This window comes from Microchirus variegatus (genome assembly GCF_963457635.1).
Source record: "Microchirus variegatus genome assembly, chromosome: 21".
Classification (NCBI taxonomy): Eukaryota; Metazoa; Chordata; class Actinopteri; order Pleuronectiformes; family Soleidae; genus Microchirus; species Microchirus variegatus.
Window position 1 is genome coordinate 11,458,236 of NC_139822.1, and position 18,739 is coordinate 11,476,974.

Genomic DNA, 18,739 nt, shown 5'->3' on the forward strand with positions numbered 1-18,739 from the left:
ATTTCAACTCATCATTATTATCATTATTATTATTATTTCAAAGTATTATACCCATTACGCCCAGTGGTTCTGCTTACACCTCCAGATCAGAGCTATAGTAGCAGGTTTATACCTATTTGGACTGACGTAAAGCATGATTATGGATAATATCAGACTTCACAATTGAACTGGATCAACTTTTTTTTAAATACTATGGTTATAGCGCCATCTTGTGGTGCTTTTTGTACCTGAGCTTCAATGGGCCTCCTTCGTGGAAAGTGGATTAAATTTAAGGTCATAAGATGACTATTATTATTATTGTGTCACTATTGCCGCTCATTTGAAATATATTTTTACATAAAAAGAAATGGGATGTGCTTTGAGACAAGGAAATGGTAAAAGCTCTGCATTTATTTGTTTCTTTCACACAGGGCTTCTGTGCACTGTGCACGTGATTTACTCACTTCCAACACCAACAAGTAAGTGAAAAATACCTTTTCTGACAAACATTCTGACTTCATCTGCAATATTTTTGATATACACACTAGCGATGGTTCAATTTCCAATTTGGCTGCACATCTTTGAGTCTGTTTCTGCCAGAGAGTTCTTCCTGGACGATAGATAGAAGATAAAAGATGCAGTCAAAGAATTCCCATGCTGAAGGAGAGCATGATATTGGGAGATAGTTCACTAGTATAAGCAGCAGATGGCGCCAAAGTTAGTGTCACCACAGAAGCGTAACAATGTGAAATTTGATGGCATGGTTTGGAGTTTTAATGGTAACTGAAGCCGACCTTACGTTCTCCTACATGCTTGTAAGGGACTTCACCAATAGATGGGGCTAAATCCTACACACTGTACCTTTTAAGATGAGGAAATCCTCCTCTTTCCCCACTGTATCCCACAGTTTGATGCTGTCCCGATTCTCAGAAAAATTAAGTTGAGGGCCAAGTTTAAGGGCTGTATCGCCCTCAATATTGAGATTTTCCAAGACCACCCTTGGGAGCAAGGGCTACCCAGAATGCATTGCGTGTTTTGACATAACAAAGATGGCGCCGAAAGCAACGAAACAAGTACGCTACAAATTAAGTATTTTCTTTGTTAATAGAGATAAAAAAATGATGAAAACCATTGTATTATCTTAGTTTAGACCCATATTATGGATTACTTATATCATTGTTGCGTAACATTTATTTTTCATTTTACGATCTATTGTCAATAGCTGGCCGGTGCGGACAAGCGATCGTTTGCTATCGTTTACTTTTCAATAAGCATAAGTATGAGTATCATCTTATAACTAACTGACAACCTCATAACTTGACTGATAAACGGATCGTAATAAATAATCCTGACGTAAATGTGTTCTTCTTCTTCTTCTTCTTTTTTGGAGTTGACAGACTGGACGCAGCTTTCGTGTTATTCTGCCCCCTACAGTCTGAAGACGTATCTGCATTTAAGGGGTGTCCCATTTCTCAGTGACAAAATAACCCTCAACACTTGGTTTTGATGGCCAGTTAAGATTCAGGGTTGAGCTTGAGGGTTAAGATAGGAATTGGAATTAGCCCTTCATTTATCTTTTTTTCCGTATCTTCTGTGTCTTTCATGATCCACATCACTGAGTTTAATATTTGATGGACGGAAAAACGAGATATTGAAAGTCAGAGTGTCAAATTAACCTCTTTTACCCTTGTTTTTGAACATGCAAACTCCATGCAGAAATGCCCTTGTTTGACCGGGCCGTGGGGTCTCTCTGTTGCAAGGTCCTGAGTCCTGAGATGATTCGACTGAATAAACAAAATAATACCGTCTAAATTGTTCAGTCTCCAGAATAGATTATCTTTATGGTTGACACGTCTTGCTCCTCTGCAGGCTTCCAGCTTTTCAGCTCATCCTTTCCTCTTGTGAAGAGGCTGGAGTTGACTTCAAGGACCCATTCTGTGATCCTCTGCTCTGTGTAGTACTCATCGTCATCGTCGTCATCATCATTGTCATCCGGTCGCTCTGTCTGACCTTTGTCTTCAGAGCCCTGATACTCTGTTTCAATAGCTGAGTCGCTGGAGCAGAAAGCTCTCCGTTGTCTTGCCTGGTGGAAACCGGCGTCATGTTCAGCCCCGACTGCCACCGCTGCGCTGCTGCGACTGGCACCAGGAAAACATGAGTTGTTCTTCAGACATGCTGGAGGTTCCGCTGGCTGCTCGTCACAAGGCCGTTTATTAATAATCAGTCTGTGGCGAGACTGTGAATCCAGAAAAGCCGCTTTCTTCGCCGCTGCACTGATTTTCATAGATTTGCTGGACTCCTGATTTACTCTGACGCGTTGTGAAACCAACACACAAAACACTCGGTTTTTCGCCGTTGCATTTCCAGTTGGTAACTGGACGCTATGTCCTTTTAGTTTGGCTGACTCCTTTGTATGTGGAGGTTCCACTTTGCCAGAGATGGCGGTCGATCCGCTGATCGGTGGTAGATTTATGTTGGGTGTTTGTTCTGCTTTAGACAACCCCTTGAGACGCTTTGGCCTGGACAGGACTTGTGCGGCGTTGGCTAATTTCACAGCTGCTTGGAGATAAACGGACGATCGCCTGTTGATGTCGGCAGCGAGCGATCTGTCGATCCGCTGGACGCTGATCTCCAAAGGTTTTCTTTCGGCGACGTCGAGTCCCCGTCGTCCGAACCTCCTGCTCCTGCTCCATTCTGACCGATCCGGCTTGTTGTGAACGTCACAGTGTGAACCTTTCATTGTCTCAGCTGTCTGGATAATCTCTCCATCTTTGCCTTTATACTGCTTGTCTTTTCCCCGCCCACACACACACACACACGGAACCTTGAGCAGTCATTTGATCTGTAACAGTACCCTTTAATTCTTCACCTGGAAGGACCCAAACCTTTTCACAGTCTATGAAGAGCTGTCCAACCCTAACAAACGGCCAGTTAGAGGGTTGATCTTTCATGATCAAACGACTTCAGTTTAGTCGACGTTGTTTCATATGGTTACATAACCGTGGACTATGCTGTTTGCAGATAATATTGTAATCTGTAGGGAGAGTAGGTGACAGGTGAAGACTGGAGAGGTGGAGAAAGTGGACTTAGAGACGGTGACACTGTCTAAAAGACAGGAGGTAGGGGCTGAAGATGCTGCAATCTTCGTTGGGAAGGGACCATGATGGACAAGATTGGAAATGAACATTTTCAAGTGACAGCTCAGGTTTAACTGTTTGGAAATAAAGTAAGAGAGTCAAGGTTGAGTTGGTTTGGTATTTTATATTGGACAAAGGATGTTGAAGAGCTGTCGGGTAGGAGTAAAAGAGGAAGACCACAGAGAAAGAGGACAGTTGTTGTAACAGAAGAGGACGTATGTGATAGGACAAGATGGAGGCAGATGAGCTGCTGTGGCGACTCCTAAAGGGAGAAGAATATTTATTATAAACATATAGCCATTGCTACACTCTTGGAAATAATGGTTCCAAAAGGGTCCTTCTACAAGGACTGAGGTTCAACCTGGAACCATTTGCTTCTGAAAAACCCTTTCCCAGAGAACATAGCTTACAAATCCCATGCCTCTGTCAAGTGCTTTCAACCTTCTTTTGGTTCAGAATGGTGTTTGTTGTATGCCGAACACCCAAGGTTGCCAGAGAATTGGCCGACCACGTACACTCTTAGAAATAAGGGTTCCAAAATTGTTCTTCTACAAGGGCTGAGGTTCTACCTGGAACCATTTGTTTTTCAAGGGTTCTTGGTAACACTAATGGTTCCAGTAAGAACCATTTTCCAGAGAACTCCTTAAAACCCCTTTCCTGAATAAAGGGTTTTAAAAGGGTTCTTGGTGGAATCCTCCAAAAGGGTTACAGGTGGAACCTTTTTAAGGTTCTACCTGGAGCCAAAAAGGGTTCTCCTATGAGGACAAGCTGAAGAACCTTATATGGTTCTACTTAGCACTTTTATTTCTAAGAGTTTAGTTGAAAGAACATGGTCTGGAAACAGTATCCCATGATCCATAATCACATGCAAATAGACCAGCAGTAAATATTCCCTCATATCCTGTGCAAGTATTTTTCAAGCATGGAGGCACTTGAAGAAGCATTAATTTTCTTACTACACTCTTAGAAATAAAAGTGCTAATTAGAACCATATAAGGTTCTTCGGCTTGTCCTAGGAGAACCCTTTTTGGCTCCAGGTGGAACCTCTTAAAACCCCTTATTCAAGAAAGAGGTACCAAATGGTTCTCTGGATCAAAATGCTTCTTACTGGAAATGTTAGTGTTACCAAGAACCCTTGAAAAACAAATGGTTCCAGGTAGAACCTCAGCCCTTGTAGAAGAACACTTTTGGAACCCCTATTTCTCAGAGTGTATGTGGTCGGCCAATTCTCTGGCAACCTTGGGTGTTCGGTATACAACAAACACCACTCTGAACCAAAAGAAGGTTGAAAGCATTTGACAGAGTTAAAAAAAAAATGAACTGAGGTTCCATTAACACTGAGGTTAATGGAATTGTATTGTAAACTAGTGCTGACATAAGTTTATATTCATATGTTTGTTTCTTATGTTCAAGGTCTCCCTACAAAACTTCACTTCACCCTGTTTTCATTGCGTCAAAAATAACTAATCAAAACCAAGCCGATGAAAAACATGAGCTCTTGAACGAATAATAAAAAAAAACAGACCCAACCAATCATGGATGATTAAATCCAGAAGAAGGCAGAAATGCCACATCACGGACGCCAGCTGCCTTAAAACATCATCACCACTGAACCGGAACAAAACTAACAGACACCAGCTTTGGGAGAAGAATGAATGTGACATGTACTTCTGCTGAGGATTTAGATGTTTTTAACATATTCAATAACTCCAGCTTTGTGTGTCAGTGTTTTTACGAGACCTTGATCACTTCCATGACTGTCATTCTTTTGTCGCGCTGCCTTTGATGCACAGTGTTTACCATTCCTGACCTGAACAGTCTTCTGTCTGTGTCTCACGCAGATGAAGCGGCCTGTAAAATATTCACCACAGAGGGTATTTGATATGTCTCTTTACGTATATGTGGGACAAGGATCGTGAGAGCAGGAAATGACTGGTGCAAGCCTAAACCTACGGTTTCGGTTACAAGTCATGTTTTTGTTTAACAGCTCATCAGTAACTAAAATGGGATTATTCAACAGAGCCAGTGCAGTTATTGTCATGTAATCTGTTGGTAGATAAATGTGTGGACAAATCCTGCAAAAGTCAATTATATCTCCCTTCAGGTTGTTTCAACATATGCAGAGCTGCAGAGTTGACGCGCCTGAGCTGTGTTTTCGCTTTAGACGCCGTTCACAGGTCAAGGAGACAAGAGGCCGTGATGAGCTCACTCCTTCCACTGACTGACTGACAGTCAATGAGGGACGTGAATGTGTAACACAAGCCGGGTTTGAAATTCTGATTGAGTGGCTGAATTTCAGATGAGTGACGGGAACAAAGACTGGAGGAAGAAGAGGTGAGACTGAAAGAAAAAAAAGACTGGGGAGAATCTAGGTATCCTATATATATATATTGAAAAACCTGCTCAAGGGACATTGATTTCTGTCGATGTCTGGACACTTTATTGCAAATTAGAAAGCACTTAGAGAGACCAAACCTATCGCCGAGGCTGCTCACTTTACCATAGCATCAATATGCTCAGCTCTGGTTCGACACCCTAATCAGATTTAATTTCTTCTTTAGGCCATAACCTAGATTACATCACCAGAAAACATCTATTTTTAACTATTGGAATTGTGCCGTTCAAAACCATTGTAAAAAAAAAATGTCCGTCAGTCCAACATGACAACACAAACACAAGTTTAAAGCACACTTTAATAGAATTTAAGGCTTTTTTTGTGCCTGTGAGCATTTCAAACTGCTAAAATGTTGTACACAGAGCTCATAGGTAATGTTTTTATTTATATTAGGTCTTCTTTATAAAAAATAACAGTTGAACCTGAATTAAATCCCGAAGGTTGATAATTCCAGATTAAGAAAGCTTTTAATGCAACACTAAATTTTTATCACTAGAGGGCAGTGTTGAGCTGCTGTATAAATGACAATAAAATCAAATCAACTGCAGTGAGAAAACAATCACATTGTTGTGAGGAGATCATCATAACACCATCTGATTTTCATTTATCATAAAATGTCATCATTAATAATATTATTATTAATAATGTTATTAATTAGTATTCTTAGTATTATAATGATAATACTAATAATGTTGGTGTTGTTATTACTATTATCATTATTATTATTATTATTATTATTATTATTATTATTGTGTCGTTCACACAGCTGTTCCGAAGTGAATGTGGGTCAAGCCGAGTCACAGTTCTGCGCAGGCGCAGACCGTCGGCTCCGTGTCTGTCAGTGCCATAGCAACCAGAGCTCGCATCAGTCGTCAACATGGTGAGTGTTGATGTTGTCGGTTATTTATGACAATATTTCGTGTTTTTTAAAAGCTAATTCGTGTGCTTTCAGGTGAAACCTTGTACCCGACATGTAGTGCGCTTGTGTCAGAGAGCCACAGGTCACAATTGTCTTGTCGTTCGGGCTAATATAGGAGCTAACTTTTATTAGCCAGTCCGCTAACCTCATACAACCATACGCGCTAGTAATTCAGCCCTGTGTGTCCGCATATGTACTCGTACTATTTTTGATTGAATAGTCAAGTTGAATAACAATATGAATCTCTTCTTCTTATTTCATGTCGTGTTATTTCTTCAGGCCAAAGGAACGACTGTGAAAGAAGCACTGACTAAATGGGTGAGTGATGTACAGTTGTCTCTTAGTACAGTATGTGGACTGTTTTCAAGGCAGCCATTTTGACAGGTCACAGAAAGAAAAGCACAGGTGTAAATAATCAGGTAAATGATGGCTGAGTTCCATTTAGCTGCTGTGTCAGTTTCAGGGGCATACTGGCAATGGGATTATATACGTAAGTATCAGTATTTACCCAACTTTTCTTTATATGGACCCACTTTAAAAAATTAAAATCATCACAACATAATATAAATCATGAAAAGAGCAACTCTGGGCAAAAGGTTTTCACTGTTATTTCTCTAACACCTGCACTATTTAAACAGGGAATTACAGAATAATATATCCCAATAATATAACAATAAAAATACTATTGTATTGATAAGTTGATGCTAAATCACAGTGCTTCAGCAACAACTGTGAAGTTACAGTAAACTGCTTTTGATGTACATTCATTTTAGGATTCTTTTCATAATCTTGATTACTTTACTTTAGTTGTTTGGTCTGTAAAATGTCAGAAAACGTCGATCGGTGTTTGCTAACCTGGAAATGATGATGATCTTGAATGTCTTGTTTTGTCCACAAACCAAAATGATTCAGCTTTAATGATTTCTGTGTTTTGTGGAGCAAAGAAACCAGAAAATATTCACATTTATATATGAATTATAATATATATGTATTTGTTTTAATTAGTGAAAACACAAACTGAGTAATTGATTATCAAAATAGCTAATGATCATTAATAGGTTAATTGGATAATGGCCCTAAATCATTTATTATAAAACGTGCTGTTATTGTGAAAGTGTGCAGTATTTAGGACAAAATTATTTGCTGTACAATAATACAACTAGTAGCAAGTAATTATATATATGTTTGACAATGTTGAAACAGCAAACCAGCCTTTATGTTTGACAAATTAATCAGAATTTCATTATTTAAAGATATAATCTATAACATAAAAACATAAATATGGTGTAAAAGGTTGAAAACATTTCACAAGCCCAGCAAAAATAACCATATGTGGGTGCTAAATGACTGCTAAATAGTGCACTGTTGCAAGAAAATATATTATAATATATATCGTAAAAAGCATCTTTTGAAATTTAGTAATGATATAATGAAATGTAAATATTTTGGTCAGAACTAGAAAAGCACTCTGAGACCGCAGACCTCCGCCAAGGCAGCTCAGTGCCTACAAATACACCCTGCCGGTGTGCCTGGGTCAGACAGCGAGTGTTCTAACCAGTGATAGCGTCTACGGATCACGGCCAAAGTGTAATCACGTGTTCCTGCTCCCATTGTGGACATTTCCTATGTTATGTTGCTAACTAACAGACAGACGGATAAACAAACTGTCCTTTCTGCCTCGTCTCAGTCATGATGTAAAACGTGTCACTCACAGAGAGAGATGTGTGTAGTTGATACGATTCATCGACATTGTGTGAGGTCATTTGACAATGATTTGAATGTAGCAGGCATTTGTTTATATTTAAACGTTAGACACTACAACTTTGATGCTAATCAACTATATGATACCTGTGCTTATTCCTACTAAAGCGTGTTAAAATGTCTGCTGTGAAGAAAGTGTTTTGTGTTGCTGCCTAACGATAACATGGACGTGATGACATCACTCTCATACACGCTCTCTCTCTTTGTGTATGTACAGGAGGAGAGAGCAGGGGAGAAAGCTAGCGATGCTATAGCAATAAAACTGTATGGTCAGGTTCCTCCTATAGAGAAGATGGACGCTTCTCTCTCCACACTGACCAACTGCGAGTGAGTCTTGAAGTTTTTTCCATTCCTTCAATTTAGATGAATGTGTTCTAGAGGAAGTTAGGATTAGACATCCCTCGAGATTATTCCTTTAATTTTTGCCAGTATTAATAATTTAGAAGGCACCAGAGAAGAGGAAGTAGCTAAACAGTGCTTATGTAGTGTTTAGTGACTAAAAGCGGACCAGCATAATGTTCTTGAAGAACCTTAGGTGATTGTGTATGTGTGTGTGTGTGTCCTGCAGAAAGCTGTCCCTGTCCACAAACTGTATTGAGAAAATAACCAATCTTAACGGCCTGAGTGAGTACTGACTTCATGAGTTCAAATAAGCAAATTCACACAAACTCTATTCATGCATGATAATGTGATAATGTGGTGTTATGCTGTGTCCCACCAGAAAACCTGAGGATATTGTCATTAGGAAGAAATAATATAAAGGCACTCTCTGGACTGGTAAGTAAAATAAGATAAAAAATAAACTACTTCGTGATAACTGTCATTTTTATATTACCTTCCTGACCTTGAGGAATTTAAGGAAACATTTCAAATGCTGGAAATATTGTTTGAAATTCTTGCATTTCTGATTTTGCATCACTTTTTGTGTGTGTGTAGGAGGCAGTAGGGGACACACTAGAAGAGTTGTGGATCTCCTATAACTTGATAGAGAAACTGAAAGGAATTCAGTGTATGAAGAACCTTAAAGTCCTCTACATGTCCAACAACCTGGTGAAAGAATGGGGTAAGTTTGGAGTTGGAGCAGGTCACAGGTCTGTTTATAGGACGTTTGGTGGTTTGATCTAATTAGACTGCAAAACAACCTCTCTGTGTTAAAGAGGAGGCTGTCTCCACTCCCCCTACTGTCTGTTCTTCTGGATAAATTGTGTCACATCATGTAAAAGGTTGTTTTTCTGTTTTGTGGAGGAGAGTTTGTGAGGCTCGCTGAACTGCCATGCCTCGTAGACCTGGTGTTTGTTGGAAATCCTCTGGAGGAGAAACATTCAGCCGAGGGAACTTGGATGGACGAAGCCTCTAAAAGGCTTCCTAATCTGAAGAAACTAGATGGTGAGATTATCTTTAACAGCAAAGTTTAACATCCTTACCAAAAAAAAGAAATGGACCATAAGTCCATGAGTCTTTTGTCAGTGCACAGAACCACAATGTATGTTACTAAAATAGCTGACTGTGAGTTATAAGGCACATTTAAGTCCTCACTTTGAAGGTTGTTCGTCCATTTCTTTCTAGGAACCCCAGTTATCAAACAGGAAGAGGATGAAGGAGACGGAGAGAGCTGAGAATCATGACCATCTCTAATGTCTTTTCTTTTGTCTTCCCTTATGTTTCCTATGTTTTGTATAGTTTAATTTCTTGTTCTTTATACATAAAAAACCTATAACAACAGTTGTTGTAGATCAACAAGCACAGAATAGCCAATAAATACACCGAATGAGTGTGTAAATTCAGTTTTTTTAAACTGACACTTTAGATGTTAAGGGTTAGGGGTCAGACAGATATTTTTTCTTTCTTCTTCTTTTTTAGTGCAGCTACACGATAAGCACATTTCCTAATGCTATTTACATCATCAGCCTTACGACTTCTTTTTCTAATCCTTTGAAATATGAAGGATAGTGAAGCCAGAGCTGAAGTTTTGTAGTGTCCATGGTTGTATAAGCTTCTTGGTTGTTCTAACGACAACTGAGCACAATGTAGCCACAGGCAGACGTTTGTGTGGACCAGATGTTAGTCAGGTAATTCTGTTACAGAGCCTTCTCCTTCTGTTGCTAAACACAAACACAAATTAACTGGATTATTATGCTATGTTCACATGATGTTGGAGTCAGCAGTTAGAGACAAACACAAATTAGAAATCCAGCAAGAAGCAGCAAGGCGCTTGAGTTGATCAATGTCTTTTAGTACTGTGTAGCCAACATGGCCAGAGATCTTACCAGCTTTGTGTTATACTGCTGAGGACATAATATTCTAATTTCATTCAGTCTTAGTATGCATTGTAATATCGTGTAATGTTTATTATTTGAAGGGCAAAAACCAACGACCACTGTACTGTATGTTGACATAATTTTTTATGCTTTTTAATGATTTTAGGCATGTTTCTACCAGCAATTTTAAGATTTGTATGACTTTTAACAAATTTGATATGTGAAATAAATGTGATACAACACTGTGTGCATGGTATCTCAGTCTGTTACTCATTGAACTCTATCGCGCACACAAGGTTTGCACAGCTATTCTTCTGAGGACACTGCATTTACTTGTATTCATTTGAATGGCCTGGACAAAGCATTAACCCTATCGTTAATCATAACTAGTTAATGCCCAATTTCTTCCAATCCCCAATTCTAACCTTAGCCCTTAACTTAACCCCTAGTTTCTGCCTTATTATGCCAGAAAATATCATAAAGAGGTCTTTGTAGCCTTGGTATTAAACGGTGGACTTTAGAACAAAGTTATTCCCTTCAGGTGTCTGCAGCTGACTTTGATCTGCTGTGATTGTCAGAGGTGGGATCTTCTGATTCACACCAGGACTAAAGATCCTCGTCTGTAGATATAAAACTGAGAGAAACAGTGAAACCAAACTAAGACTATACTTTCAGGGATCATTTCTTTAGTTGTTGACTTGAGAAATGTGTTTCTAAAGAGTTTGGTCTCGCTTTCCACGATGAAGAGTTCAGATGTTTCTTTCAGAGCAAGAATCTGGTGGAAGACTGTGTTTCTTCTCCACTGTTGATGATTGTTCAGTGTTTCTGTTTGAAACTCTGATGGAGGAAACATGTTCTGAGTGGATCACTTCTGGATTGAGTTTGTCTTCATGTAAATATAAGATGGCTAAAAAGTTTGGTCTTGCTTTCCATAATTAGGGGTTGAGATGTTTCCTTCAGTGCAAGAGTTCATTGAAACTTCATGTAAGTAACAAACAGCTTGTGATTTAGTTTTTCTTTAATATTGTTATGTTTCCTAAACCTTTTAATTCTTCAGATTTCCAAAAGACATTTAAATTCAGAAACACCCTCTATGTGGGACTTCCTAGTTAGTTAGTTTAGAGACATTTCAGATTAAAAGTCTAAGTTTTTTTAATTACATCTCAAGTTTAGATTAATTAATTGATTACGTGTGAATGTGACATTTTCCCTTGAACTGTACTGTAAAAATGTCTGATGTTCAGTATGCTAGTTGTCATAGATGTCCTGAACACAACCTTGTCAGTCATGTCATGAAAATGTTTGTTTTTATTGTATTTCAAATTTGAAAATGTTCATTTAACTTTGTTTAGAATTAAATTGATCTAGAACTGTATAGTAAAAATGTCTGGTTTGCAATATACTAGTAGATATCAGTGTCCTGTAAACAACTGTATCACTTTTGTTCAGAAGTTACAGAGAAGTATCTTTATACAGTTGCTCAAATCCAGTTATGAGGTCTCTGAAACTTGCTCGGGGTTTTATTTTGAAAACAGGATGTTGCTGTCCTTACAAATCAGCTTGATTCATTGGTTTGAGGTTGTTGGTTTTTTTTTCTCGTAAAAGCCTTTGTAGGATGGCGTAAAAATTCGGCGTCAGATTGTTTGACCACAATACAGCCATGGTTTGACCGCGGAACATTGAGTGTCAGATAGTTTGACCGCAGCAGTTACTGGCAGACAACCACTTTTAGGCACGACACCGGAAGTAGATTGGCTGCTAGCCTGACTCATGCTACATCATGTTTGTATTGACTGTATTTGGTGCTGCCTTCACACTCGCAGCTGCAGTTTGTTGTCAGATAAACGGAGTCTCGTCCCACCTAAACGTAAGTCGACGTTTGTTTGCTTTGTTATTTGTTTTTAGAAATATGACGTACACACGTTAGCGCGCGGCTTTACCATGGTACTGTGTGCGTATGTCACCTGGCGTGTTGTTGTGCTCTGCGTCCTGTTGCAGTGCTTCTGGTAACGTCACAAACTTTGACTGAATACCAACGTGGAAAACGTGTATAATTTCAACTGCTCCGTCAGCAACATTTGCATGTTCACTGATATTCAATATTTGACAAATAGCTGTTTTGTTTTTAATAAATTCTGCTGAAAACCAATGACAAACAATTCTTGCTCAACGTTTACGAAGTTGTCGCGACCTGAGAGTGATAGCATGCATTAGCATTAACACGTATGACGAGTCATGTGAACAAATATTTTACAAATGTATTACTTTGAATTTTGGAAGCCTCTGCAGGATTTGTACGGAAGCCACTATCTACTATCTCAAAATAATAAGATAGTATCTCGAAATAATGAGATAGTATCTCAATATATTGACTTCGTATCTCAATATTTTGACTTAGTATCAATATATTGACTTAGTATCTCTAAATACTGAGATACTATATCAATATATTGATTTAGTTTCTTAATATATTGACTCAGTATCTCAATATGTTGACTTTGTATCTCAAAATAATAAGATACGATCTCAATATGTTGACTTAGCATCTCAAAATAATGAGATACTATCTCAATATATTGAATTAGTATCTCAATATATTGACTTAGTCTCTCAAATGAATTACTTAGTATCTCAAAAAATTACGTATTATCTCAAAATTACTAAATAATAATAAGTCAATATATTTAGATTCTAAGTCAATATATTGAGATACTATTTCATTATTTTGAGATAGTGGGATCTTTTCTTCTTTTTTTTTACACTGGCGGAAATGGGCCATACATACATACATTTGCCACTAAGGTCAAGGCAAGGAAGTTTTATGTGTAAAGCACGTTTCATACATGAAGGTGCATTCAAGGTGCTGTACAGAGACATTTAAAAAAAAATCAAGATTAAAATTGAAACACAAACTTCTTAAACTCGATTAAACTTTTTAATCGGAAATATTCTCAACTTTGAGATGCATTAAAAACTTCTGTAAGTTCTGGTCAAAACTGACTAGGTTGTGATCTATGACGACTAACATACTGGAAATGGAGAATGTTTTTGATCTTTGAAAGACATTGAAAATGATTTGGTTTGTCCAACTCCTTGTTTGTATCCAGTGATATAATCAGCATCATGGCGGAGCATTTCCACCTGAACACACCACTGCTGGAGAGTGTCAGCATGTCGAAATGGGCAGGGACCACCGTCTATTTAAAGATGGAGAATTCACAGCCCTCTGGCTCCTTCAAGATCCGTGGCATTGGACACATGTGCCGGCAGGTAGGACCCCTGAACCCTCTTATAGTGATGGTTATAGTGATGGTGTAGATGCTGGTTTCATCGTGTTCCTTTTTGGAATAAAAGCTTTGTTTTCATGTCATTGCTCTTCTCTGCAGCTCGCCAGACAGTCCAAAGGAGTGGTCTGCTCTTCAGGTAACTTCTTTACTCTGCACATGTTAACACCCTGCTTATTAAATGAAACTGTGATAGTGAATTTACCATAAAGACCAGTTGTGTTTTTCATTTGAAGAGAGTTCGATTCAATGTTGTTGATGTTTCTCTCAAATCTGCAACCTTTGATAAAACCTTGGGTAAACTGGTGCTAATAAATATTCAGAATAGGTGAAGGGCTCTTCAAAAACAGAGTTTATTTAACTTCACTGAGTACACTCCTATATAACAAAAAAAATGCTTTGAAACAGCACCCAGGACTAATAGTTGATTGTCTGTACTACATTTAATCCATGCTGCTTTTGTTCTAGGTGGTAATGCAGGCATGGCTGCAGCCTACGCAGCCAGAAAAATGGCTGTGCCCGCCACCATCGTAGTTCCCTCCTCTTCTCCTCAGTTGGTTATTCAGAGACTCCAGGATCAGGGTGCTACAGTCAAGATCATTGGAAAGGTAAAAGTATGGTCTCTCCATTTATAAATAATGCCGTATATACTCCCGTTTTTGTGTATTTTATTATTATTCCTTCTATATATTTCATCTACTATTACAGTTTTTGTTACTTTTGACAGTATTATTATCAGTTAGAGCTGGTTACCGTGCAGAAGGTTGTTCATTGAAGAAACTTCAATAAAGATTCATGTATTTTTCTTTATCTGGAATATGTTTTCTTTGCAGGTTTGGGATGATGCCAACGCAGAAGCTCTCAGACTCGCAGAAAGCGAAGGATTTACCTATGTCCCTCCGTTTGATCACCCCTTGCTCTGGTACACAAGAAAAAGTTAGATTTCTCTGTTTATTACATTAATGAAGTTAAAGGAATAGTTTGAAGTGGGGTTGCGAGAGGAAAACATATCCTAAATTCAATTTAAACCCTCAGAGTTTAAAAGATCAGGTTTTGCTCTGTAGACACATTCATCACAATTAAAGTGGCTTGTTTCCTGTGTTGTGATTTACAACCAAACACTAAAATATGTGCTCAGACTGTTTGTGTGTTCACGCACCACCAGGCAGGGCCACGCCACCATCATGTCAGAGGTTGCGGCCTCTCTGGGGCCCAGTGTGAAGCCTGGAGCTGTGGTGTTATCAGTGGGCGGAGGAGGCCTCCTGTGCGGAGTCATCCAGGGCCTGAAGGATGTAGGCTGGGCAGATGTACCGGTTGTCGCCATGGAGACAGTGGGGGCAGACTGTCTGAATGCAGCCGTTAAAGCGGGGACTATTGTCACTTTGGATGACATCACCAGGTCAGAGGTCGAAGAAGTTCACATGTTTTTTTGACGATGACGTCACGTCAATCTCCTCATCTTTGTCCTTGGCTCTGTCCGTCTTCTCACAGCGAGGCTAAATGTCTCGGAGCAAAGACTGTTTGCAAACAGGCGTTTGAATACAGCCAGAGCGGCGAGACAACGGTCATCTCAGAGCTGGTGACGGACCAGCAGGCTCTGCATGCCGTGGAAACTTTCCTGGGTTAGTTTATGTGTTTCAGCAAGAGAGAAAGGGTCGACCAATGTACAGTTCTACCGTAAATGTGCTACTGTGGCTGGAATCTCTCACTGTTTATTGTTTATCGGTTCCAAATATGATCTTGGCTTTATGTTCGATTCACCTTTGTTTTCAGTTGAACTCAATATGTGTGTGTGTTTGATAGATGAGGAGCGCGTGTTGGTGGAGATGGCATGTGGAGCAGCACTAGCAGCTGTGTACAGTGGACTTATACGCAGATTACAGGACGAAGGTAAATCACACTGAAGTCACTAAAATGCTCATTCATTCACAACTTTGCTTCTGCTCTCTGTCTTTCATTGATCCTGGTTCTTGTCATTATGTCTGTGTTGGATTGCAAAGGGGTGGAAAATTATCAGTACATTTCCAGAAACTTTAGTTTGGGAATTATTTCTGTGGGAAGGAATGAAAGAGAATTAAGTGGAAACTTTGAATCATGTAAAGAAAAGGTGTCGTATATAAATATAACTCGTTTTCTCATAAGTACAACTTACTACTAACTGATGTGAAGCAACAGGGGATAAATGCGTAAGCTCAGTGGAAAAAATGGCTGTCAGAGGGGGTGGCAGGAAAAAAACCTGATTTCAGGTTCTTATCAAAAGGTCAGCCAAATAAAACCTACATCAGCTTAAGTGTATGTTGTCTTAAGAATATGTTTTCAACTTTATCTGGAATTAGACAATCTTTTCTGATACGAATCTGAAGTTTGTTTGTTTCTTTCCATAGAGAAAGATGTTCAATGATGTTGTTTTTTGACCTTGGTGTTTTTTAATCATTCATTTGGATTTACATACTAAATAATTGCTTCTGCGAGCAAAAAAGTATGATTTTTCTTTAGGGGCTTCGGTGCAGGAGTTACAAAAATAACACAGATTTCATTCCTGTCAGAAAACACTGCCTAATAGTGAGAAAATATTACAAATGTTGTTTACACTTTCTGCTACGCTCACATGCTGACATGTTTTCTCTGAGTTTGTGTCATCATACTGCCATAAAAATCTTTCCTAACGGACTCATCCTTGGTTCCGCTCAGGTCGTCTGCCGGCCCCGTTGGGCCCCCTGCTGGTAATCGTGTGCGGTGGCAGCAGCATCGACATGGAGCAGCTGACCAACCTCAGAAACAAACTACGGACCTGAGCTACAATATCTAACAGGTGAACTGGGACTGAATTATCTCAGTGGGCAGATAAATGAAATGACAGATTTTTAAAAATCATAATAAAATATTTTGTGTTGCTGAAGCAGCAGCAAAGGATCATGGGAATTGTGCTTCAATAGCAGAATGCACAGCAAATGACAGAAAGTGGCAAATTAAATCAGAGGTAGACTGATTAATCAGTTGGACTGAATACTTGGGCATATTTGCCATATTTAATCGTTGGCATTGGCCAGTTATTATTTAAGTGGACAATTTTTTGCACATTTTCACATTTGCCTTCTTCAAAACTAGCCACAAAAACATGTGTTTTTCATCCAAAAGTTTATTTGACATGGTTGTATTATTTAAAATACACAAAATGCAGATAGGAGACCGAGAATATACGTGTTTTTCTATAAATGCTCATTTAAATTCCACATTTTTGTGCATCATTTGACAAAAGAAAATTGTCCTAAAATGATTGACATCCTACTGTATGGCGACCACAGAAAAACCTATATAGGTTGTCCTCTAAATAAAATAAAAGATTACAGAGGGACTAAATGGTAGTATTGTATAATTTACTTTCTCACTCTGATATTTCGTATGAGATTTGCCCCAGATGTTCTCAGTCTTTAAGTTTTTCACTACTTGTTTTATATAACACCTAATGTTTCACTGATTTTCAGGGATTATTTCTTATACATAGTAGAGATATAGTGAGATGATGCCACTAAAGGGTGAACAAAATGGTTTCAAAGAATATCGTAATGTAAATAAACTGCTCAAAAATGATTGTCTATTTTATGTCCTTAGCCTAAACTCTCATGGCCGACATGAGTGCTTTCCCCACATGGTGGCGTCATAGGTCAGTGCTCAGAAATACACAGTACACTCTTCACAGTGGATACAGAACAGACAGTGATCAGAGGTGTTATGATTTTTTTTTGTTTTTTGGACACAGAATTTCTTTTTTTAAGTCAACAAAAATGTGCAGACTAAAACTGCGTCCGTTAGTAGAGTCGTACAAAAGCTTGGATGGTAAATCTAGTTTGTATTTGTACACATTTTGTGAATTTTACATGACGTGTGTGTGACCTTATCATATGTCATTGCTCTCTCATCATCCTCCTTCCTCACATATACCAGACACCGGTATAGTGAAATTAGATTAAAATGGAGCAAGAAATAATTACTCTAATTATTATTAGAGTTACTGCCTCTCCTTTTATATTGATCAGTGTATTTTTGGTCAGACCAGGAAACACTGATGTGACTCTATAAAATAGGAATTGAGTGATATTATTTCATATAATATATTATTGTGTGCCTCAGTCAGTCACAACATTAGACCCGGTTGCCAGGTCTGTGATGTATTTTAACTGAAAAAAACGGATTTAGTCCGAAACTGTGACATGTCACCTTCACCTACACGAAGGTGAAGAAGGTAAATTTAGTGGCCATGTCATGTTCTATTTGTAGAGGCCACTGTATTGCCATGGAAACAGCTGAAGTGAGAAGTGAACTACCTGTTATTGATGCCATTTGCCTCAGTGGCTCTGAGGCACAAAATGGACCCTTATATTGTGCCTTAAAGTCAGCTTAAATAAGTAAAGGAAGTTTTAATTCAATTCAGTTCAGTTTTAGAAGTAATCTCTGGCAGAACCAGACTCAAAGATGTGCTGCCATCTGCCTCGGGCGGTTGGGGTGCAAGAAAAAAATGGGGGAAATGTTTCAGTAAACATTTCTTAATTGTGTAATTCAAAATTACACCATTTCTTTGTTTTAATAAATACAATACAACTTTGTTCAATGTTGACCTTTTTTTTTCTTGTCTTAAGACACATTACAGACTGGAAGTGACTCCAGATATACAAGCTACGTTAAAGTATCCTTGTCAAGCTAAATTTGCTGACCCCCATTAACAGATGAACAAGATATACACTTATAAAAACACACTTACGGTTAGTATATTCATTGTACCCTGTACTTAAATGTTACAAAATGGCAACCTTCCTAGTTCAGCTTTAATGACATGCGAATAAAGTTATATAAAACACTAGACTACAGTTATGAAACGGTAACACTTGCTACTGGGAACAACTCCATCTCAGGTTCAGTGTAATTTAGGCAGACTGCAGACACAGAGGAGCAGCTAATGGACGTGCCGACTGATTTCTATGACAACAAGAAGGAGCTTCTTTGATGAG

The 18,739-nt window shown here is 38.6% G+C and overlaps 2 protein-coding genes across 2 annotated transcripts; both read left to right on the plus strand.

Annotated features, from left to right (window-relative positions):
- Nucleotides 1–8,441: 8,441 nt before the first annotated feature.
- On the plus strand, nucleotides 8,442–9,807 carry dnal1 (dynein, axonemal, light chain 1; the record flags this gene model as incomplete). The annotated part of the gene is made up of 6 exons (XM_083907436.1): nucleotides 8,442–8,518; nucleotides 8,760–8,815; nucleotides 8,913–8,968; nucleotides 9,128–9,254; nucleotides 9,437–9,577; nucleotides 9,758–9,807. Exons 1-6 carry the CDS (start codon nucleotides 8,484–8,486, stop codon nucleotides 9,805–9,807), a joined length of 465 nt encoding a protein of 154 aa, XP_083763562.1. The 5' UTR covers nucleotides 8,442–8,483.
- A 2,272-nt stretch (nucleotides 9,808–12,079) lies between these two features.
- sdsl (serine dehydratase-like) lies at nucleotides 12,080–17,257 on the plus strand. Its single transcript, XM_083907972.1, has 9 exons — nucleotides 12,080–12,316; nucleotides 13,557–13,719; nucleotides 13,836–13,872; nucleotides 14,202–14,341; nucleotides 14,567–14,655; nucleotides 14,899–15,132; nucleotides 15,225–15,355; nucleotides 15,537–15,623; nucleotides 16,425–17,257. Exons 2-9 carry the CDS (start codon nucleotides 13,573–13,575, stop codon nucleotides 16,526–16,528), a joined length of 969 nt encoding a protein of 322 aa, XP_083764098.1. The 5' UTR covers nucleotides 12,080–12,316; nucleotides 13,557–13,572; the 3' UTR covers nucleotides 16,529–17,257.
- The last annotated feature ends 1,482 nt before the right edge of the window (nucleotides 17,258–18,739 follow it).